Genomic DNA, 24567 nt, shown 5'->3' on the forward strand with positions numbered 1-24567 from the left:
CAACAAAAAAGATATAAGATGACAACAAAGAGAAAGAGAGCTGGATAAAAACTACAGAGGCAAATGGACACCGGAAAGAAAAAAACAGTATTGAGAGAAACAAATTGACGACGTGTAAAACAAACACAAAGAGATGCAAAACGAGCGGCAGGAGACAAAACTGTGACAAAGAAGCAATAGTCAACTGCAACAACAGGCAAAAAACTACTTTAACAATCAAGGGGACGACAAAGCCATTTGAAATGGGCCGTAAATCCCACTAAATATAAACCTTTCTATTAATGTTAGTGTCCTGCTCTGTTGGAGATGGGATGGGACCACCACTACACATCTGACTGTTCAGGTTACTTTATTGATACCCAAGGGTAAACTGGTTCACCCTGGTAAACTGGTAAACAGATGTGACTGTATATACACATCTGACTGTATATATATATATATATATATATATATATATATATATATATATATATATATATATATATATATATATATATATATACACAGTACTCGAGTTGTAAAAAAGAATCAGGGGGGATGGTGGATTTTATCATATGGAACAGATAATTTGTGCTGATTACAAATAATATAATATATTACAAATAATAGCACTGACCAAAACACCTGCAGAAATACTGCAGGAATGACATAGCGGCAGTTAAATGCAGCCTTCTGTAAGCTTTAAATATCCACTGGGCTTACATCAAATACATCAAAACACAACAATAAAAAACAGTTTTCTGAACTTATCAATATGACTCTGTCCTTCACAGGATAAGTAAAATGGATCACTGCAAAAACTCAAAATCTTAACAAGAATATTTGTCTTATTTCTAGTTAAAATGTCTCATTTTAGTAAAAAAAATCTCATTACACTTTAAACAAGACTCATCACTGGAAAAAACAACAATTTTCACCTGTTTCAAGTAAATTTTCACTTGAAATAAGTAGAAAAATCTGCCAGTGGAACAAGATTTTATTGCTTGTTATGAGAAAATAAATCTTGTCCCACTGGCAGATTTTTCTACTTATTTCAAGTGAAAATTTACTTGAAACAGGTAAAAAATAGTCAAATAAGTTATTTTTCTGGTGATGACTCTAAATGTTGAAATAGCAGTAAAACCACATTCATTGTTGAAATGACATAAGGGATGGAAAGGGGGGATGGCGATCAACTCGAGTACTGTATATATATATATATATATATATATATATATATATATATATATATATATATATATATATATATACACACAGACCCTAATATCTATATTACACACATATATGTATAAAATTCCACAGGATCATATCTTTCCAGAAGCAAAGGTGAGGGGTCATCATAATTTTCTCCCTCCAGCCACTGAATCCAGATTAAGATTGATAGATGTCTCCATCCCTCCTGCCTCCCCTTCAGCTTGACTAACTAATCTGAATACCACTCCATCCATCCATCCGTCTCTCTATTCTTACCAGGCAATTTTAGACACTGATTATCACGCAACCTGTGTCTGCGCGACAGTAAATGGAGGGGCTTGGCTGGTAATTGACCAGGCAAAGTCTGAGACGCCTGCCGTGTAATTGAGCGGGGGCGGAGGGATTCTTGCTGGACTGAAAGGGTCCGAGGGTTCTTCACTGCCCATTAGACCTGGCAGGGGGTCTCCTGTATCCGTAGAGGCTGTCATGAGGCCCGCGCCATACCCACCACTTTGATGCAGGACTGACACCTTTCAGGGGTTGGGACGAGGGAGAGGTGGAGAGGCAGCTGTGAGGGGTCAAATAGTTTACAGCATAGGATAATGGATAATGTTTTCTTTAAGTTATAAGGAAAAGCTGAAACTTATTGTAAAAATAATGTGACATTGTGGGCACAACCACTAGTGGAGATGGAATCAATCTGGGTGTGTATGACACTATGAAAGTGTCTGTTTCCGCTCATTTCAGTCCAGATGAGGAGTAGGCCACATATGGGTAGTAAGGCTACTTTTTTTTTCTTTGATGTTTGTTTTTTTAACAACCATACCTAAGAAACACTGACTCAAGCGACATCACTTTAAGAGATTTTCATCAGATTTCATTCAGCTTCATTGGTCCAAGTGATTGACAGGTGAAGCCAGGTGGCATTTGACAGGTTAGGTGGAACCATCCTGGTGTGGGGGAGACTCTGCGGTTTTAAGATAATAAGTTGAATAGCCTACTCCTGAAGATAAAATTCATTTTATGAATTTAGACTTATATTTTCCTCAATTATTTATGAAATATTTATTTTTAAAGGATTTTTGCATGGACGCTACTTTTTAAATATATGTACATTTTAAAATCTCACGTACCGCCTGGAGTGCCTTCGCGTACCCCCATTTAAGAACCACTGACGTAGAGTATGAAGTAGCTCTATGTATGTAAGTATGAACACCTGTAAGCTGACTTTGATGTATAAAATCAGTTTAAATGTTATGTGTGCGATTCAGTTGAACGGCAAAGATTATAAATCTGATGGTTTAGTCTGTTTGCCGTCATATCCAAATTCATTTGTAGATGTTTTATAATTGATACATGTGGAATTTGTGCATCTACTGTCATTGGCAGACAAAATACTGTAAAATTGACTTCCTACATATAGTAGGACCACAAGTGTACTAGTCCCTCAAAAAAAGATTTAAATGAGTCTCACAACACGGCGTCTTTGTCTCGTAAATGCTTTCTTCTGTTCTCTAAATATGCGGGCCGCGTGCCCATCAGTGAAATATACCTATCTGCGCTGATTGTTTTTTTTCTTCCATGTCACTTGTGCCATTTGAACTCAGAAATGGTCTCATCACTTCCACTTCAATGGCCATGAGTTAAACAGGCAGGCATTAATAAATGGACTGCCTGCCAAAGACAGGAACTAATAAACACATTCATGCTGACAGCTTCTAATGCATATCATAGTGATTGTATTTAAACTGATGAATGCTCATCTTTTCTTTCATGAAAGATTAAAAAAAGCAGCCAGGAAAAGCATTTCACTCCTTTTATTTTCATAGCTTCTTTCTTCTATTGACCTATTTATTCCTACTTTGACAGTAAAACTTCAGAAATCACTTTTTAAATGATCTAGTAACTTGATTCAAACAACACTGCTGTCATGATGCTACCCATCTTCTATGTATTTCTTCTTCTCTCCACCTGTTAAAAGGTTCAAAACTGTGAGGCTGTTGTGCTTGCTGTGTTTATACCCTGATGCTAATACAAATGACACTAGACTAGACAATAAGGCAAAAGGTAAACAATACAGGTACAAAGTTTAAGCCTATCAGTGGTTAAGACATATTGGAGAGAAGAGTGAAGAAAACAATTCTGCAGCAATCACTGCTTTTTGCCGGCGACACCCTGCAGACGGTGATGCTCCCTCAACCTGAGGACAAACAAGAAGACAGGTAATGAAGATGAGTGCATTTTAATAATAATTTCAGAGTTTTGCACAGCGTTTGGGAAGTATTTTTAGAATTTAAGCGCTTCCAACCTAACGGCGTTTATCCTGATGAATCCAGAGGCATCACATGGGTCATAGTCTCCCTGCACGTCCATGCTGCAGCCAAAACAAGTTGAGAAAGAGTTGAGTTAGACAAATCTTGGGTTAGAGGAAAAAATGCCTCCAGAGCAAGACTGAAAAAAAAAAAAGGGATATATGCTATGCTGTAGGAACAAAACTAATTGAAATGTTTGAGATCACTGCAGAAAACAGAAGCAACATGGAGCCTTTTCAACTCCTGGGATAACTGGATCATTGATGATTTCTCTTTAGAAATCATGTTCTCATTGATTTTTTTCTAAATGTTCTTGTTTGGCGCTACTTGTCCTGAAAAAATGGAGGATCGATACAAACGAATGAAAACACGTACGTGTACATGAGTGCAGAAAAGATGCACAAATCTCATTTAAAAACAGTCCCATCATATCAGACCCGAGCTAAGCGTTGAAATGATTTTGTAATCTGATGTTTGCCTTCTAGTTTTTACTCACTTCCTCTGAAAAAAGTAGTAAATCTCTATTTTGTGCGTGTTCCATGTTGAGGCTGCTCTTTGTGTAGACACCTCTGCTTGATGTGCATGTGTGTCTCACAGAAAGAGTGCTGTGTAATTACAGCAGTTTCTACCTGCAGTGTTTAATACACTCCCTTACGGAGTCCTCTCCTCCCTATGACACCCCCAACTCCTGATCTACAGCTTGCACTCATTCTTCAAAAGCACTTAGCAAAGGAGGAAATTGCCAACAAATGATAGGATAAACATTATAAAAAGAAAGGCCGACAACTAAATCATCAACTCTCAATACAAGGCTCCCTGCCCGGCACCTGAAAACCATTTCGACCGAGCGGCTACAAAGAATATGTCACTTTGTGTGTGTGCGTGTGTGTGTAAGCGTGTGGTTGTGTATTCCTCAAAGAAACCCTGCAGTCTAATTGAGAACGAACCCAGCCGAGTGCTGGAAGGGTGACATTTCTGTCTCAGATGGGTGTGGTGACAGGGTGTATTACCACTGCGTTAATGACGCCGTTTACTCTTGCCTGTAGAGAGACAACAGAATGCCAGTGGGGGGTTTCATGTCTAATCTGGTTTGTATTTTTATGTGCATGTGACTGTCGGAGGTTTTCATATTGTGAATGTGTGAGAGACTTCAGGTGAATCAGTGTGAGGTACAGGTACAGTATGTGTCGCAGAGTAACACACGCTAGGCCCTCGTGAAATACTTATTCAATAGTTTCTTTATATATTTTGGACAGTCTAATTGATATATCAAAGGATGTATGATCGATATATTGACAGAGATGAGTGCGTTTTTATTAATTCATTTAAATCTTTACTATACTCCATTATAATAACTTATTTTAAATATACTAATGTTACATTTAACACGATAAGAATAAATACTTGTGGAATATAAAACTCTGGTCTTTTTTTTTCTTTAAATAACTGGTTCATATTTTTTAACCAATGCTTTTAATTTGTTTAGTCAGAGAAATCTGATGACAAGGAATCATTTCGCTGCACTCCATTTTTCAGTTAGTTCAAAAATCCTTTGACAGCTACTAAATTGTGAGGTCCAGAACTGAAAATATATTTTTTTCTGACATGTTTTCACTATGGTGGAGCTGACTGACACACAGAGGAACAGGTTTAGGGTATGATGATGTTCAGCCAGAGTTGTGGATCTGACGTGAGGTAATCAGGACTTAGACCGTGTCAGTCATGGGTGACTTTCCCTCATCAATATCAACAGGCCTGCTTCGTCCACATGCAAAAAACTTTTAAGATGAATAAAAGACCCTTAAACGGACCTGTGACTGGAAAAACATGGAGTAGTGTGTACATTTTAACTATTGAGTGGTCTTAACTCTCTTTACTCGAAATATATGCACGTTGTTTTGCTTTGAAATGAATTTATTATAATCTTTATTCATGGAAATGGTGAACTTGTAAATTGAGTATAAAATATCAAATATCAAAGTCAACTGCTTTCAAGATCAGATCGATATTTATCATGAATTTTCTAGTCTATTCTTTATTAAAAGATAAAAGAAGTGTTAATATTTAAATTTCTATGACTATTCAAGTTGAGTCTGGTCTTTCATGCGTCTACAAGACAAAGTGGTGTTGAACTATGCACACATATATAACATTAGTTAATTTATCTGCAGATCAATAAATCACATGTCTACTAACAACTATTGTAATAATCCATTTTCATTTACTTTTTCAGTCAAATATCAAACATGTTGGGTTTGGCGTCTTAAATGTCTGGTTCTGGTTTTTCTTCTTACTGTAACTGTCTGAAAGTCACTTGTTTTAGGAAATTTCAACAAGCATTTGTCACCACCTTAGTTACTCAAGTAAGGTTCTACTTCAATATCAGCGTGTGAATACTGGAGAACATTCAACCAATCACAGCTAAGCAAAGAGGTTGTTGGCTTTAAACAAAACTGTTTGTGTGTGTGTGCTGTTGTTTTTTTGTTCTTTTCCTTCTTTTCCTGAGATGTTTGTGACGAGCCTCTTCATGGGGAACCTTTGGGCCCATCTGTCAGTGGCCTCAAGGACTTTGTGATGTTGCAACACAACACTCTGTCACACAGATGTGTGGGCCCAGCATCTCTTCCAGTTTAGGTCAAAGAAAAGAGCCTTTGTCAACACACAAGAGTGACTCAATAGTCTGTTTCACTGAAGTGAAAATAAAGTGTCAAAACACAACTGTAATGAACTAGCATGAATTGAAAGAACAGAATAAATGCCGGGTCTGAGTACAGTATCTCAGTTTATCTAATTCGGACTCACAAAAGAAGCTGTATTGATTCTGTTTTACTGGCTTTCCCACTTACTAAATCATTCTCAGGAACAGAATGGGTGACTGTGTGTTTTTGTCTCCCTCATTCTGACCTGCTTAACTACCATGACACCCTGGTTCTTTCCTCTTAAAAGCCCAGTGAAATCACCTTCTTCTCAAGCTGAAAACACCATTAGCTCTCTGACTCTAGGGTACAACTGGAGTGTGTGTGACTTAAGTGGAGTTGGAGAGCCATATGGAGGGGTTTTCCTTTGGTTGGTGCTTAGCCTGCCCAGAGGGCATCGGAGGTCAGTCTCCTGAACAAACCCACTGTTACCACCGCTAAGAGGCCGTGGGTGTGTGGTGCTGGGGTTACGATCGGGGGGCTACCCTGTAGGAACCCAGTGTCACAGTTCTCTGATGTCTTTGTCGGGCAAGGTCAGTTTGGGATGCTGATGTGGTGTTCATCAAAGAACTCAAGCAACATGTGGAATAGCTGCACACACATCTGTCAAGTTAAAACAAGCTCAGACTTTGATTAACTGACACACAGTTTTCAACCATGCGGGCTTTTGTTTTATTCTCCACGTACCTGACCAGCTCCTCGTTGTACAGAGATTTGGGAGACTCTCGTCCCAGGATGTAGACATGACCCTTGAAGACAGATAGCTGGACTTTGCCCTCCACATTCTCCTGGGACTTGGCTATGCAGTCCCTCACAAAATCACACTCTGGACTGTACCAGAAACCTGGAACAGAAGACCGAATTTAGGAAAGACTACGGAACCAAAAATGTTGTGTCTGAACCAGAGTTATTATCGTTCACGAAAACAAACGATATAACGAAAACTAAAATTGAAAAAACAATTTCATTAACTGAACTAAATAAAAACGAAAATTAAAAGACAAAAACGATAACTAACTGAAACTATATTGCGTGTTTAGAAAACTAACTAAAACGAACTGAAATTATAGATATAATTTCCTCCGTTTTCGTCCCTGTCAATATAAGCCTCTTGGTATGATTGATCAATTTATTCTGCTCTGGCCGTTTATCTCCAACTGGCAGCTACGGCACCTGAACGCCTCACGGGCCGTGACGTCAAAACTAAAACTAAAACTAAAACTAAAACTAATAAAAACTAAACTAAAACTAAGCATTTTTGAAAATATAAAAACTAATAAAAACTAGCAAACCCACACTAAAAACGAATTAAAACTAACTGAATTGAAGGAGGAAAAAGTCAAAACGAAATAAAACTAAACTAAAATGAAAAATTCAAAACTATTATAACCCTGGTCTGAACAGCCAAACAGGAATGTATAAATGTGTTAAGGCATATTCGTTTCACTGCTGGGAAATAAAACATTATGGAGCCAGAAAAGGAGGTTAATATCCTTGAAAAAAACTTTCCAAATTACAAAATTGTGGATATTCTAAAGAGACTGTATGGAAAAATATATTATCCTAAAGATACAAGTGATACATTTCCTAAATAAAAAACAAACTTAATAATCTACAAGTATTTGTGTCTTCATATCAAGAGATCACATCACTTAATTTACTGCTCTATTTATGAGACATTCATGCTCTGCGTCTACTGTGAGGTAACAGAGTGAACAAAATGCAGTCTGGGTAAAATCACAAACACATTTTATTTAGGTGAATGAAATAGTGTAATACTAGTATAATAGTGTGATGAATTTATTCTCTTTGTAGACTAAACGTCAAGAAGTAACACCTCACTAAGGCTCAAGAACTTCAAACAGATAAAGGAAATATAAAGTGAGATGGGGAAATGCTTCAGCCTAAGGTGCCTAAAACCACTTTCAACTTAATTGTACAAGAGTAAACACAACACTGTATTGTACAAAAAATAATGTCAGCAAATCCTGTCTGGGTCGACACTGATACCGAGAGTAACTTAATTTTATGAGATACAACTCAGTCCGCCTCAGTGTCATTTCTGTCCCAGGTGTTGTTCCTGCACTCCTTTCTTATCCCACATTTTTTTTGACCTGAACCATCAGTCTGTGAGACAGATGGGCAAGGGATGTGTCTAAATGTTCAGAGGTCAGGCACACCCCACTCAGCAGGGGTCCTCCACTCATCAGCGGCTGACCTCCACCTCAACGTCTGTCCATGTTCAAAGACACAATGCTCCCCTTCTCTTATTCCCCCTGAATTGGCACAAAGTGTTGGACTCAGCAATAGCTTACAGGCCACCATCTTCTTTAGGGAATCCTGTCAATTTGACGTCCTTTTCCTGTTTGTTGTGTTTATGTTCATGTCACTGAATCTGTGTACGTGTGTCAGTTTTATGAGAAGAGGACAAGCATCATTTTTTTTAGAGAAAAAAAAGAGGTGTGTCTTTTTAAAAAAGGGGAAGCCCATCCTGATGACCATGTTCACTAACCAAATCTCAGCCATCATTTTAATGGTTCTTGAGTTACTTAACTGGTTTCTAGACCAGTTCACACGATCAAATCAGTGCACACCCTGCATGGCAGCAACTTATCTGCTTAAAGGGTCTCTATATACAGTCTATGGGTAAATGGTGTTGTAACTAAATGCAAGGCAGGTGGATTGTTAACATAAGCTCCCACCATTCATCTGCCATCTGCAGGTATTAATGATTTAAACCCACAGTGGGTTTAGTCTCTGCCCTGCTCCTGAAGGTACCACCTTTATTTGTGTGTGCGTGTGTGCTTATCTTCCCGTATCTGGAGGGTATACATGAAGTTGCCTAGCAGTCAATCTAGAACGGCACTGATCCTATTATGTGAATGAAGATGCAGATGACTGTAGATTGGACAGTAGAGAGGATTAAGACAGAGTCTGAAAAAGCTCACACGCATGTGCAAACATACTGAACCTGCAGGGCTCTACGCATTTGTTATGTTTCCCTTATATGAACTGGTAAAGAAAAATCAAAAATTCAAATCAAATAATAAGTAAATGTGTAATTAATATAATGCATTTAAGATACTTTAAAACAAATGTGTATTTCAGTATGTGGTGTAAAATTATGGAACTCCTGAACAACTGATTTAAAGGATTGTAAAAATATTCACCAGTTCAAGAAATTGTATAAAGACCACACAATTAGACAATATGAATTTAACGGGTAAAATATATTTTGTTGTTTTTGTTTTTATATTGTTGGTGAGTTAGTGTGTATGTTTTCTTATTTTTTTGTTTTGTTTTTTCATTATTTCTTTTGTATTATATAAGTAGTGATTGTTGAACAGACGGACAGACCATCTTCATATGAATTGTTTTATTTTTTTTTGAGAAAGGGGCTTGGTATATAAGGCTTTCTTCTTCTTGCCCCTTTTCCATCATGGAATGGAACATATGTGAACTATTTCCATGATATGGAATAAATAAAAATGAAATGAAATGAAAAAAATGAAGGCACTTACCATTGTAGACAAACTCAGAGAATTTGATACCAAGTCCCTGTTTAATTCTTCGCACTTCTTTGTCCATGGTGAATGCCTCAATGTCCAAATGGGCCTTCAGCAGGATTGTTCCTCCAGGAGTTTCATAGATCCCTAGGATATGTAAATACAATTTTAAAAAAAAATCTGCAAAACACATTTATATTTGCAAAAACCACAACCGCAATTTAAGCAGAGGTTAACAAAAAGTTAAGTATTTTTAAAGACATATTTGCTTACTCCAATTACAAAGATATTTAGCTTAAAACAAGACAATTTTGACTAGATTTATTAAATATTAGGCCTATTTCTAGGGGGGTTGTTTCTTAAGGGAAGTCAATGATTTATATGACTTACTAAACGTTCAGGGGACTAAGTCATCTGTTATTGTTAAAACTGCATCATTGTGATTTACAGCACTTTAAGTATCAGATTAAAAAGGTTAAAAAAGCAACAACAGCAATTTAAGCAGAGGTTAACAAAAAGCTTTAAGCAGATGCATGTTTGCTTTACCAGCCTGAATGGTGACCACTTAAAACATTCAGATTTTGTCACTCTCATGATTTTTCTTTTGGTTACCACCTTTTTGAGATCGAAATGATGAAAATGTTAATCTTTGTTTCGCACTTAAAAAAAACAAGAAAACCGTATAATCTATCACAGCCAGTTGCTGTGCCATTATTTTCTATGTTCAAATGCTATTTATTTTATTAAATGCAAACCTTGTTCAACTGAGCACACAACATCAAACAGCTCTAGGGGCCATTAGCCATCTGACAGACAGGTCCTCACAGTCCTCACAAAACATGGACAAGCCTGTCCTGGGTAAATGACAGGGTAGGAGGCCCCTGCCAGTCTGGAGTCTGGACCAGGACTCCGTCTACCCTGCAATTTGCCCCCAACCACTCGCCCCCTACCTCCCTCACCCCCCTCCCACCATCCCACCATCCCACCCCTAGTGACAGAAGTAAAGATGAGGTACATGACGGGAGAAATGAAGCTGTCACTTAACTGTCAGATAAAGCAAAAAGAGGACAGGTCTGAAAATGGGGAAACAAATAGTTCAATAAATGAAATCCATTTATGTAAAGATTGAAATTTTGAAAAAGTATCTGCCATTTCCCCATCAAGTTCATGCCTCATCATAACTTCATAACAGGTTTTTGATATAAGCTGAGAAGCTGCAAAAACAGACATACGTCACTACAGCAAACACAATACTGCCATAGGGTTACGTGGCAGGATTCTGATTCAAAATCTCTTTGACAAAATTTGACATTTGATTGCAGTTTAATCTCCTCCAATTTTCTGAGCAGTGGAGCTCAATCATCACTGACTCTAATACTCCAGCACTGGTTCTGATCTGAAAAAGGAGAGGCACTTACTTTGTGCTGACGGGCAAGAAGATGGAGCTTAGTGATGCCACTAATTGTCTAAAGCTTCAAAAGAACTGCCACCTGAGCTAGAACTGCTCGTGGCCTTTTGGTGTTTCTGGGTTACAGAGGGCACGTAGGGACATTTCCGTTGGCTCTATCAGATAAATGAGTTAAAACTCCCCTCAAACGCAACTTGGCTTAACTGCTCTAAGAGAACTAGCTTAACAGAAAGGAAAACACACAATGGAACGCTATCTGGTTAAGCTCCGACAGTGGCGGTTGAGTTAGGCTTGAAGAGACAAGACCCTCAGTGCTTTGAGTTTTAATCTTTTATACAGTCACTTCAGGTATGTTGACCAAGCCTGTAGGGCTTCAAGACAGGAATGAATTCTTCTTGAGCTTATCCCCTCTGACCCTTTGGGCAAATTGTTAGATCAGAGAAAAAAAAACAAGCAACACCAGTAAACAAAAAAACAAATCTCAAAAAGCAGAAAGAATCCTGACATTAAGTAGTTTGCTCATTAGTGTTGGAACATATATGTAAATGATTTAAATGGATATAAATGAAAGTAAATGCACAAGAGAGGCTTTTGACAACTACTTCCTAGGCAATCATTTGGACTTTTACAGCAGTTTGACATGAGGCCACCTGTTCATCAGAAGATGGAAGCTATTTCTGATTGCTTTTCATCGGTGCAGCTCTATTGAGGCCGTCACCAGTGCAGAAGTCAGAGGTCTGACAGCACCGTGACAGGTAGGAAACATTAGTCTGGCATACAGGTTGTTGAATGTCATGTAGCAGAGTGAAAACATTCTTGACAAACCATTTCATTCCCCTCCGCCTTCTCGACCTCGCAGAAATAAATATGACACAACACAAATAAGTATGACATGTTCCCATTATGTCCCTCCCATCATCTATTGTGCCAACACAACTGCCTTTCCAGAGAGGACCAGCATGTACACTCGATAGTAGTTATTCAACCACTCGGACACCTTGTCCTCCACCTCTTCCTGTTGCCGTCAGAAGTGGAAACAGCTTTGATCTTTTGTTCAGCTGAAGGGAGAGAAAAATGGGCTTCCCATTTTCCAATTTCTACCTGCCAAGTTGCGCCACAGCCCCAGTCTGCCGGCCAGTCAATTTGCCAATCACAGCACATAGTGTCTCTGGAGAAGAGGAGTCCACAGTATGGGTGTCTGTGTGAGTGTGTCATGGCAGGCCAGGACGGCACACTGGCCTTGTACATTTGCTGTGGTAACACACGTAGAGATCTAACAGAAAACTCTTCGACTTGTTTGTTAATGCCAAAAATAAACACATAAAAACATGCACGTGTGACCATGTGTACAAATCTGTGATTGACTGAGCATTTGTATGTTTTCAGTTAAGCATGTGCAACATCATCATCTTCACAGCTTAAGGTGTCTATCTGTGTGTGTGTGTGTGTGTGTGTGTGTGTGTGTGTGTGTGTGTGTGTGTGTGTGTGTGTGTGTGTGTGTGTGTGTGTGTGTGCATAAATGAATGGAAGTAACTTCCAGTAAGTGAGAGGCAAACACAACTCAAGTATAGAGTGCTTTTGTCATCCAGCCCTTTTTTATGCAAGCAAAATAGCGAGTGGGACACTTAAAAGCATTCATGTAAAATAACAACAACATGCATGAAAGCCCTGGATGCTGAAAGGAAGGCGTTGAAATGATATAAACCCAAAATACTTAAAGGTTTAAGACAGAAACCACGATTATATCAAGTGTATCACTTCTTGAGTAACAGAAGATGCTTTTCAAGGTTTTTTTGACACGAAGCAAGGTAATACAATAATTAAAACAAAAAATAAATAAAAGAAAGAAAGAAATGTGTTACCTCGTGACTTCATGCCAATGAAGCGGTTCTCTACAATATCAATTCGTCCAACTCCGTGCTTTCCTCTGGAACACATAGACAGGTTCACTTGACACAATTTCACATTATTTTCAGCTTCAGTTATCTTAGCCTGCACAAAGAGCCTTAAAGATAAAAGGCCCCTGAACAACTCCAGCACCAACAGCTTGGGGATTTCTGGAAATGCATATCTCTGTGTGGCATTTAGGAAAGGAAGAGTCATATAATTTTCTGGCCTTTTGCAATCACTCTGCCGATTTTATCCGCAAGAACAAACTTAATACTCACATTCACAAAAACTGGGTTAATACTTACAAATGCATATAAACCATTTTAATAAAACACTATACTTCCAATAAATGTGTTAAAATTGATCAATAGAAACATATATTTCTTGTATTGAACGCAAAACACGTGTATTGATCAGATTTCATTAAACTATAAATGAGTGACTCAGTACCTGCAGCCCACAGCTATTTAATGTTCCATGTGAAACTTTCCCCCTGAATTCATCACATCCCTGCAGAAGATGTGTAATGAAGGCAGCATGACATGATCAAATATTTGCAGCATTCTGTGATGAATGGTGTACCAGAGTGCTATGCCATTCATCATGATGGTTTATTAGTCACTTCAGGTATGCTGACCAAGCCCGCAGGGTTTCAAGACAAGAATAAATTCTTCTTGTAGGTTTAGATGAAGCCTACGTCCACACTACCTGCCTAAAGTGACTTATATCTGTTTTTTCCACTGACACGACCTGTATCAGATTTTGTCAGGGCTTTGAAAACACAAAAATCTGATTGTTTATCCAGATTTTCAATTACAAATTGTGGCAATTCAGAATGTTGTCCTTAATCATCCATTCCAGTTTAGCCATGTGACATGAATAAGAATAATTATATCAGGCAAAAGTGCATGGTACACATGCACTGTGTTATCCCCATTTCTGTATGTCTTCTGTAATTATAATTGATAGAGGCACTGAATTTCAATAGGTCACTCATGGATAGGTTTTTTCTTAAAAAAAAAAAAAAAAAAAATACATGGTGGATACAATTTAATATAATCCATACAAAAATACATACCCTATATCGTTGAGATATGAAAATATTTCCAGTGGCTTGTCTTTGGTTTTGCCTTCCTTCTCATTGGTCACCTTGACAGGTACTCCTAAAGAAATAAAATGTTACACTAGCAGACAAAGTATTTTTAAAGACATATTTGCTTACTCCAATTACAAAGATATTTAGCTTAAAACAAGACAATTTTGACTAGATTTATTAAATATTAGGCCTATTTCTAGGGGGGTTGTTCCTTAAGGGAAATCAATGATTTATATGACTTACTAAACTTTCAGGGGACTAAGTCATCTGTTATTGTTAAAACTGCATCATTGTGATTTACAGCACTTTAAGTATCAGATTAAAAAGGTTAAAAAAGCAACTGGTGTACCATTATCTCTTCACCTTCATTACCAACAACTGACATATTCATTCTGACACAACAACTGTAGGAAAAAAGACATATGAAACCAGAAATCCTCTTTAAGAAGAGTAAAACACTACAGCGTATTATCCGAGCCTAAATCCTGAACCGTGAGCAATTAAACTCTCTGAGAACTTACATACAGTATGTAGTTTAGAAGAACATACATTATATTTTGAAAATATTTCTTACACGCAAAGAGCACCTCCAACTGAGTACACAAAAGCTCATTCTGTGTAGGGATCGGCATCGTTAGGATTTTATTGATACCGATGCTGCCTATTGATACTGATACTTAATGATACTCACATCTCTATAATTTGGAGGGGGAAAAAAGTTAAATATAAACGAAATGAAAAAAAAAACACTTCAACTTAAAAAAAAAAAGGTTGTTTAATTACTTTATGTTTATCAGAAGCTAAAAAAAAGACTTAAAAAGAGAGCAAGTGAGAGATAAAAAAACATTATCTGGTTATGACCACAAATTAACATCTGTGAACGGTTGTTATATACTGTATGTGATAAGAATGTCATTGAGAATTTTGACATCTCTCTTGGCCTACCGCAAAATATCCTAGTTTTTATTTAAGAAAATCAATGTGTTTACGGTTGTAGTTTATAAAGTATAAAGGCTTGTTAACTAATGAGGGGGTGATCACATTGCACCTACTGTAGGTGTAATAAAAGGTGCAAAGCTTGCTGGGGTCTCGAGTTGTTTTGGATTTCCTTTGTCTCAAACTCCATTTGCTCCAGCCTTGTTGTTTGTGCTGGGCATTTCTTAGTGTTAACATATAGCTGTGGCTTAACATAACTAATTTGTTGATGTAACAATTTACAGTGTCCTGCACACTGAACAAAGTAACATTATCCCGTATGCCTCTCTCTGTTCCAGTGTTTGGTATAACACAGAGGATAACATAATCTTCAAAAGTATCTGATGAGTATTGCCTGCTGTACCTACATTTACTAGATTCCATCAAAGTGAAGGGCAGTAAGTATGTCACAATGAATGTGGTGACAGCTTTGTGAAATTACAGAATTCTGGTGCTCCTGGAGCTGATTGTACGAAGGAGGATACTTAGTGAAATGAAGACAATGATGCACAACCACACGCATCCGCTTCATAAAACAGTGATTCAGCAACAAAGTCTTCAGTCAGAGGCTTCTTCAGATCCGCTGCAACACAGACCACTACAGGAAATCCTTCTTGCTGACATAAACATAAACCTCCATATTGACTTTTTGAAGAGACTTAAATCCTGACTACAGCAATAATAATTAATTTCCTTTTTGGGATTAATACATTATTTTGGAATTGAATTGAATTCTGCCACTTTTTGTCCTGCAACATTTATCCCACGGTTGAATGTGCTTCCCTTTGGTGTTCACCACTACAGATGAAGCAGCAATCACAGCCTGTAATTGTTTCGTTTTTTTAATTTTGGCATATTAATGTTCTGTCATGTTTAGTGAGTGTGCAGAGAGTTGAGTGTTAGCAGAAATCTATTATTAGAGCTATTCTTTGCTCTTAAATGTGTTGCACTTGCAAAACATTTTTTCCTGTGCTTAGAAAGTTTCATTGCTTGCAAAGGATTTGGCCACAGATATTGTGCTCAGGACGGGAGATTATGCTGACGAAAGGTTTTGATGGAACCTGTTGGTTTCCTTAGCGAACCACTAGTTAACTGTATTCTTGAAGGGCTTTGAGATGACATTTCTCTTGATTTGGTACTTGATAAATTGATAAAACTAAATTGAATTGTGGAAAACACAGATGATCTCCACTGAGAGCAGAAAAACAATAAAAACATATAACACAATACAGGAAAAAAAACATTATCCATCTTAGGTTAACAGTTTTTGGGAAACAAAACCTTCAATACAGAACACAGTGTTCTGCGAAATTGAATAAAAGACAAAAAAAACTGAAAGTTGATCAAATCTGATGACAAGTGCTCCGTGTCTCAGTCAGAAACAGTAAAACTCATCAGCTCAAAGTGTAAACCTTTACAAAAGGCAATGGGGAGACAGGCTAATAAATTCAAACACTCTCCTCATCTGAAAGCTGTGAAATTGTGGGCTGGCCTTTACCTAATTCAATTACACAGGCTGCAGCTTTGTATTCTATCCTCTCTTTAGCGCTGACGTTTTTCTTTTTTCTTTTTTTTTATTGCCAGAGTGCTTGCGTGCTCATGCGCATGTGCGGAAGACAAAACCACTGGCAGATCCATCAACCGTCTTTCTATTACCTTTCCTCCAACACTCCGAAAAATGTCTCTTTTAAAATACACCCACATTCATTCTGCATATTTCCTCTCAAATACCACTTGAAATAAGTGCACATCAATCTATGCCACAAACCTGCTTTTTTATGACCTTTGAAAGGAGAAGGTGAAGAAACAATCAGAGGCACGTGTGAAAGCGTTTTAAGTCTACACAAGAAGGAAATGAGAGGAAACATGTTCCACTATGCATCCATCCATCCATCCATCGCTGGGTTCTACAAATACTGAAGAACACTTGCATTCGTCAAAGAGGAGCACTTCTGGTTGCCTTTTGAACGAGCATTTACAAAGCTCGAACAGGAATGACATGTGCAGGACTTGACAAAGTTTTCTGGACAAGTTTTGACTTCTTCAGCGATTTATGAAGGCTCCCATGGAAAAATATGTAGCTCCCAGTGCAGGAGAGTGCATGGTGCTTGCTAAAAACAGCACCCCCTTACAGATATCTAATAATTAGATTAAAAGTTTCAATAAATTAGCTGAGTGTCTGAACGTGGGAGTGTAGGGGCTGCCCTTTCGTCCCTGTGCACTTTTTTTTCCTCCCTCTGCCCTTGTTGCGGATTCTATCATTCATTGAGGGCTCTTTCTCCACTCATGATCCTTTTCTTCAGTTTTTTTGCACCCTAACAGTGCAAACAATGGGAGCGCAGACACAGTTGTAGGAAAAATTACTGCTTTACATTTTTCCTCTCCGTCTCTTTTTCCTCCTCACTCCTTTGGGATGACAGGAGGGAGGGATGAATTTTTTTCCTAAAAAAGGGAGAGTAATAGGGAATAGAGCGTTTGACGGGGGTAAAGGTTCCTGTTGTTAAATATTCTTTTTTAATCAATGAGAAAACTTTGGTGAGAAAGGCAGGGATGAAAAGGTGGGAGGGGGAATGAAATGAAACATTCTTGTGCTGATCTTGTGCTCAGAGGGAGGAGTAGGCTTGGGCCTTTGTGTGGACAACTAAAACAGCTTTTGTCATAGGGTGCTCAATAAAAGAGCAGAGAATATGTGTGAAAATGGAGTGCAGGGATGCAAAGAACCCGCGAAACCAGTCAAGGCTTTACTAGTGCTTCACTGTTTTACAAAAGCACATCTCCGCTCTAACTGAACTGACACCAACCAATTTGTTTCATAGTTAACATTTTCTTTGGGAAACTGGTAAAGGGATCCAAATCCCCTTTTGGTCGCAGATCAACACTGACAAGTACAGAGTATTTTAATTTACTCTAAGATAATACTGATTTGATAATACTTTTGTGATTGCAGTTATTCCCAGCACATCTTCTGTCAAACTTTTGGAGTTTCCTTGAAATTACAATTGTGGCTCATAAAACAGCCCCTCTCACCCATGTGATCACAGGAGCCGATTGATGTTCTTGCACTTCAGCCTCCCCTGGTGACCGTGGATGAAGGGACATCTGTCATTTGCCTCAGGCCTGGATGTGTCTTGCCATTTTCTCTTTGCACAAACATGTGACACTTTCCACTATTCAGCCTGAAGCCTTGCGGCAACATATCTAATGAGCATTTCTCTGGCCCCTCAGGGCCTGGTGTTTTAGCTGGAGTTAATGCTTCCGGCCTGTGTGCGCGCCCCCAGGCCAAACATGGCAGCTTTGGACCAAGCAACACGATGAGAGTTTAACGATGAGTCTGGGTGGTCAGAAGTGGTGATAAAAAGTGCAGGGGGTCAGTCTTAAAGCTCTAAGACTATGTCTATGACCATCTCTGTTAACTAATAAGAGACGGACAGCTCTGGATGATGAGTGAGAATAGATTCATACTGCTATAACCCTTACATAAATACATAACAAAGTGGGAAGGTTTATAAACACTTAAACACTACATTTAACCTTAAATAGTACAAACACGATGTATAAAACTTTTTTAAATCTTTTGACTGTGCCATTATTTATTTAACAAAAAATTAAGCAAAAAACTTCTGTCACACATAACTTGTTCAGTTTATCACACCGTTGGGAAGGAATTCTGGCCCATATTTCTTTACAACATTGCTTCAGTTCATGCACAACTCTCAGAGGTCTTCACTTTGACCAGGTAATTCCAAAATCTTGACTCCTGTTGCATGAACCGATTTTGAGCAAGCTTTAGCAGACCTCCCTTTTGCCTCTAGAATACTTCGGCATACACATGCACATATCCTGTGGTTGCAGAAGGACCCCAAAAAATTACCACTGTCATGCTTTACAGTGGTTATGAGGTGCTGAAATATTGTGTCTGGTTTTTGGCACTACAGTTGAAGATCTTATTTGTGCATAACACATATTTCTAGAAGTCTTGTGGTTTGTTCAGATGCAAACAAACAAACAAACGGAAGTTGTGCTTCCATGTTCTTTTTAGGCAGAAGGAGTTTTCTCTTCGTAACTCTTCCTAACAAATGGTACTTGTTTTGTCTTCTTCTAAATGTGCTATACTTGTTTTGTCTTCTTCTAAATGTGCTTTCATGAACTTTACCATAGTCAGCGAGGCCTGTTGATTCTGACCTTGGGTATATTTTCTGTAAAGTCATCTGGCTCACTGTATGGATGCAACCCCTTGCATGCAAACTAAATCTGATTTAATCCTAGACAGAGTCAAGCCTTTCTTTTTAGTCTTACCTATTAATTCAAAGAGCACATTTTTGTGTCTGCGCACCTACACCTCATTCAGGACTAATGATTAGCAGCAGCTGGATACTATTCCACATTCATACTCATAAAGGCTCAGTTATGCTTCTGCGTCAAAATGGCGCCGTGCCTACGGCGTGTGGTTTGGATCGACGCAGAGGACACGCCGTCACCTGCGCCGTCTCTAACGTGCACCTCCCGAAAATTGTAACTACGCGTCGAGGAGACGCCGTCCACTCGCAGACCGAGAGGGCTGTGATTGGTTCGTTTGAAAGCGAAGCATTTCCGGTTTCCGGTTTGAATCAGTAGTGAACTTCCAGGGCTCTTTTCTTCGTTTATGTGTGATTTTTTTAGTTTTTGTTTTTTGCACAATAGTTGTCCTTATTTCTTTGATTTACTGTGACCGGAAAAAGTCGGATAAACCATTCAGAAAAAGATCGCTAACTAGTGGCCGCGGGGGGTACTGCACCGCGACCAAATGGAGAGACGGAGAAGTCAGAAGGGTTCAGCACGGCGTCACGGCTGCGGCGTGTGCTCTGCGTCGGTGTGACGCAGAACCATACCTCAGCCTTAACTCCCTTGAAAGCAGTGTGGGGGTGCTTAGTATTGCCCACTTTCCTTCTTTCTCTTTTTTTTGCTGTCTCACAAATGCTGGAGGTCCAAAGGTTTCCAAAACCAAGTTGAGTTCTCTTCTCTTCAGTCAAAGGAATATGGTGTGGAGATTTGAAATAGATATTTCATACTAAGGACAGTTTTTCACTTTTGTCTCAGTTCGTTTTAAGGAAGGTACTGTATGCCCCAGAGAAGACAGTACAATTCCTGGATTCTTTTAAATGTTAAATTTTTCATTTCAGCCCATGCAGTGATGTCCACTCCAGAATTGTGTTGTATTTAAAGAATGCAGCGCTGCCTGAGGTTCCAGAGACAACAGCCAGCTCTTGCTGATTTGGAACATTTGTATCTTGTGTACAGACATTTCTTAGAAATGTTGAATTCTCAGAACGATGAAATTATATTGTGTATTGTAGATTATCTGCAACGTCTTTGCAATATTGTAATATAAATTACATTCAATACTTAATGTCACTTTATGTTAGGCTGTGTTGCAGGTAATCTTACTGACTTGTTGACAATTTAGCTGGTGTTTATGAAATATGGTTTTAAAGTAAAACACAAGAATTTAGTTCAATCTGCTCTAAAATCTTGACTTAATTCAACCTTAAATGTAAAATACATAACTTTCTTAAAGGAAATGGTTGGGCATCTCTTTATAATATTATATTATTATTATAAAGTGTTCTTAGAGGGTTATACAATAGAGGTCAAATGAAATATATTACTTCCAAACTTACATGATTTTTAAAATGCATTTTTCTCTGTTAACTTTCAACTTCACAGTTTAATATATCAGTCCTTTACTTCTACAAATTAGGTAACAGTGTGTTCTTAATGATATCCCTTGTATATAATCTTTAGCACTGTAGAAGGATTCCAAATTGTCTGGAAGTGGCATTAAGACCCCAATGTAGAGATTTGTGTAAAAAGAAAAGTGACTCACAACTCCTTTACGATGATGTGAGAGACTGACAACTTCAAAAAGAAGATTGTTACTTCAAGTTATTGCTGTCTACAGGGTACAGTCCATTGAATGTTCAGACACTGCTTCTCTATGGCTTAATTTTGTTAATGTTAATATTGATAAAGTATTATATGTGAGCATGTATTTGCCAAATTTTGGAATGTATTTGCTAAAGGATTTGCCGTATATTAAGACATAGTAAAGACCAGGTTATCATTTTTATCATGTCGTGATATGTAAAATGTTCTAACTGAAACTGTGAATTTACTTTTTCATTTGACTTTATATGACGAATCAACTTTCAGAAATGAGCAGGTTAATGACAAACACAGACTGACTGAGGAAACAACACGCGGTAAATGCAGCTAACATACTAACCATTTCTGAACTCGATCTCGAGCACATCTGGGACATTTGAAGAATCTTCTGGGTTTTTGGTCATCAGGTAAAGGTCAGCTGGAGCATGACTCTGAAAAACAAACAAAGACACACACTTATTCTCTCCATTTCACACTCTTTGTATCCATTGATAATTAACAAGGAATTCTGAGTGGTTCTACCAAAGGATCGGTAATGGGAAAAGAATACTATTAACAGTAATCATATAAAACTAAAAAAAAAACAACAAGAGTTGAGGGAACCCCCGTATTTTGGTTTAATTTTTCCCATGAGTCCATTCACTACTGGACAAGATGGGTTAAAGCCGGATACAGTGACCATCAGATTCCCAAGAGCAATGTCAACTTGACAAGTCCCAAAGCACCTGGGACTATGACAGAACTTCCATCAAGTGTAAAGTGGAATAGTGTCCTCACCTTGTCCAATTTTACAATTTTCAAGTTTTTACTTTCTGAGTGACATTTTGATTCTGATTCATTTTTAAATAAAGGACTTTCCTATATGGACATCAGACAGGAAAGCTTGAAAGAAAAAGGGGAAAAAAAAAAAGGCTATGTACTGTTTGACATACATTTGTCATTTTTGTTGGGAGCTGTACCTGATTTTAGTCAGTCATGTTTGGTGCCTAAAAGAGCGTGACGTTTTGACAAGTCCATCCACCATCGTGCTGGGGCAACAATTACACAGCATTAGGACAAGACGATGGCCAATGCCTCCTGAGCTGAGGCAAATTGCAGGGGAGACTTTGCAAAATAACTACTGGGTGCATTTAAATGGAAAGCTTTACCAGACGCCAAATCATCTTACAATAACTAATCGGCATCTGGTCGCTGCCTTTCAGTGGGGAGAAAACGAGCACCGCAATCGCTTTCCTTCCTTTTAACTAAACACCAAAATTGACTGGGAAAGCGCCCGTCTCCCTCTCCTTTATTTTCTGCCTCAGTGCCCTGAAAGATGCCAAATGAGAGTGAACAGAAGAGGGACAAAATGACGACTCTAAAAAGCCTTTTGATGCATACTCTGTGCAGCCAGAAAAGACACAATTATTATATTTTTCTGTAGTTAGATTTTCAAATGTTCAAATAAAACACAGTATAGCACACTGGAGCTCTTGAAATAAACAATATTTGAAAGAAAGTTCTCATATTTTACCTCTATATTGGTAATCATGTCAAAATGCATAAAGGGAAGACTTATAGTTTTCATTTGACTTTTTTGCAAAAAATTCACAGTTTAAATTATCATTGAATCCTATGAGTGAGCAGCTTCATTTGCAATAAATTAATACACCGTAAATCCATTGTAGCTTGAAAAGGCCCCTCAAGGAAAAAAAAGAATAGTCTTAAAACACCTTTTTAAACGTACACATTGTGTAATTCGCAAAAACTCATGGATGTTCCTATGGTGAATGCTCAAACTTATGGACTGGTGGATGCAAAGAAAAGAAAGAAACGTAAGGGAATAGGGTTGTTTCCAGTTAGCAGGAGATCAATGCATTTCAATTCAAACCCCCTGCAGGTGGACCTGTCCCAAAGCCGTGGCCCTGAAAAAGAGGAAAAGGTAAAGATAGAGAAGGCGGGGGGCCGAGGGTATTGGTGGGAAATGGGGCGTGAAGCGCACCATCATGTAGCGTGGAGCAGCTCCTTTGGCAGTCTTTGCTTCTGTGATATTGTTGTGCTAAACGAGCCCCATACAGCAAGAAAGAAGGCTGACGCATGAACTTAAAGCAAGTAGATTTCTATCTTTCCACTTATTAGTTGCCTCATTGGTTTTCAATCAAACCCAAAAGGTCCAAAAAAGAGGCAGAGGTAGCAGGAGGGAAGAGGGGGAGGAGGAGTAAAAAGACGGAAATGGTGAAAACATCTTTGGCCCACCGGATTGGAAATAACACTTAAATCACTATGTTCAAGTCTGTGCATCTTATTAAAATGCAAAAATGGCAAACTGAGCTGAGAATAAAACAATATACACATGATACGCTGGACAGATATTCATATTCCTAAAAACGATGCGTCTGAGTTAATGCTAGAGCTTCAGATGAATTTAATGAAGATAGCAGACAAAGCTGCAGCAATTTTGAGATGGACACAGAGAGCACTTGCCAAGTATCAAAGGTCAAGCCTATCAGGCCTGAGGGCACCGAGGGCACATGACAAGTTCTGACCTCTTTGCTTCAAAGCACACATTCACAAGTCTACATACACCTACAAGCTCACTTCCTACCCCTACAGGCTGTTCTCTGACCATCCATCTTTCCACCAAGTCATGCAAACCGGCAGCAAACACGTTTTCATTTCCTCTAGGTGAGTCGAGGCTCAGTGCTATTTCGCTCCCTTACCTCTGGTCAACGCGAGCGGTGGCCCGTCACCTCCCTGATCAAAGAACTAAGTGGGCCTGAGGAAACTCACTGACAGAGGCTATAAGTAAGACAGAAGTGATATGTTGATAAGTCAAAACAAGTATCAGGCTGCCTAAGGATTGAAACTGACTGGTGCTATGTGGAGGAAATATATGTATGGAGGAAAGTTAAGGACAGGGAGATGTCCAAGAATTGGCATAGCGCTTATCCCAACTGATGAATGCCAGAACATAAAAATTACTGTAAATTAGGAATGGGTGATATTTTACCGTTCACGATAAACCGTCAAAAAAATTCCCCACGGTAAGAATCGCGGTAAAAACGATAAATTCCATAAATTGATTTATGGTTCTGTGGTAAATCCATGTAAAACGTACGTGAAGGAAGGAAGGAAATGAGAGAAAGAAAGAAAGAAAGAGAGAGAGAGAAAGAAGGAAAGAGAGAAAAAGAAAGAAATGAGAGAGAAAGAAAGAAGGAAAGAGAGAGAAAAGGAAAGAAAGAGAGGAAGGAAATGAGAGAGAAGAGAAAGAAAGAGAGGAAGGAAATGAGAGAGAAAGAAAGAAAGAAAGACAGAAGGAAATGAGAAAGAAAGAAATGAGAGAGAAAGAAAAAAAAGAAAGAAAGAAAGAAATGAGAAAGAAAGAAAGAAATGAGAGAGAAAAAAGAAAGAAAGAAATGAGAAAGAAGGAAATGAGAAAGAAGGAAATGAGAAAGAATGAAAGAAAGATAGAAAGAAAGAAAAAGAAAGAGAGAAAGAAAGAAAGAAAGAGAGAAAGAAAGAAAGAAAGAAAGAAAGAAAGAAAGAAAGAAAGAAAGAAAGAAAGAAAGAAAGAAAGAAAGAAAGAAAG

The 24567-nt window shown here is 38.3% G+C and overlaps 1 protein-coding gene across 1 annotated transcript in view; it reads right to left on the reverse strand.

The window, feature by feature from the left end:
• Positions 1-2996: 2996 nt before the first annotated feature.
• ass1 (argininosuccinate synthase 1) overlaps positions 2997-24567 on the reverse strand; it is a 33581-nt gene continuing 12010 nt past the window's right edge. The window contains exons 9-15 of the mRNA XM_061734136.1: positions 21340-21430; positions 14085-14169; positions 12979-13043; positions 9724-9855; positions 6890-7046; positions 3503-3568; positions 2997-3394 (exon numbers count right to left, since the gene is read on the reverse strand). Of these exons, the coding sequence (XP_061590120.1) occupies positions 3346-3394; positions 3503-3568; positions 6890-7046; positions 9724-9855; positions 12979-13043; positions 14085-14169; positions 21340-21430 (645 nt within the window). The 3' untranslated portion in view covers positions 2997-3345. The remainder of the gene's footprint in view (positions 3395-3502; positions 3569-6889; positions 7047-9723; positions 9856-12978; positions 13044-14084; positions 14170-21339; positions 21431-24567) is intronic.

This window comes from Cololabis saira, chromosome 11 (genome assembly GCF_033807715.1).
Source record: "Cololabis saira isolate AMF1-May2022 chromosome 11, fColSai1.1, whole genome shotgun sequence".
Lineage (NCBI taxonomy): Eukaryota > Metazoa > Chordata > Actinopteri > Beloniformes > Belonidae > Cololabis > Cololabis saira.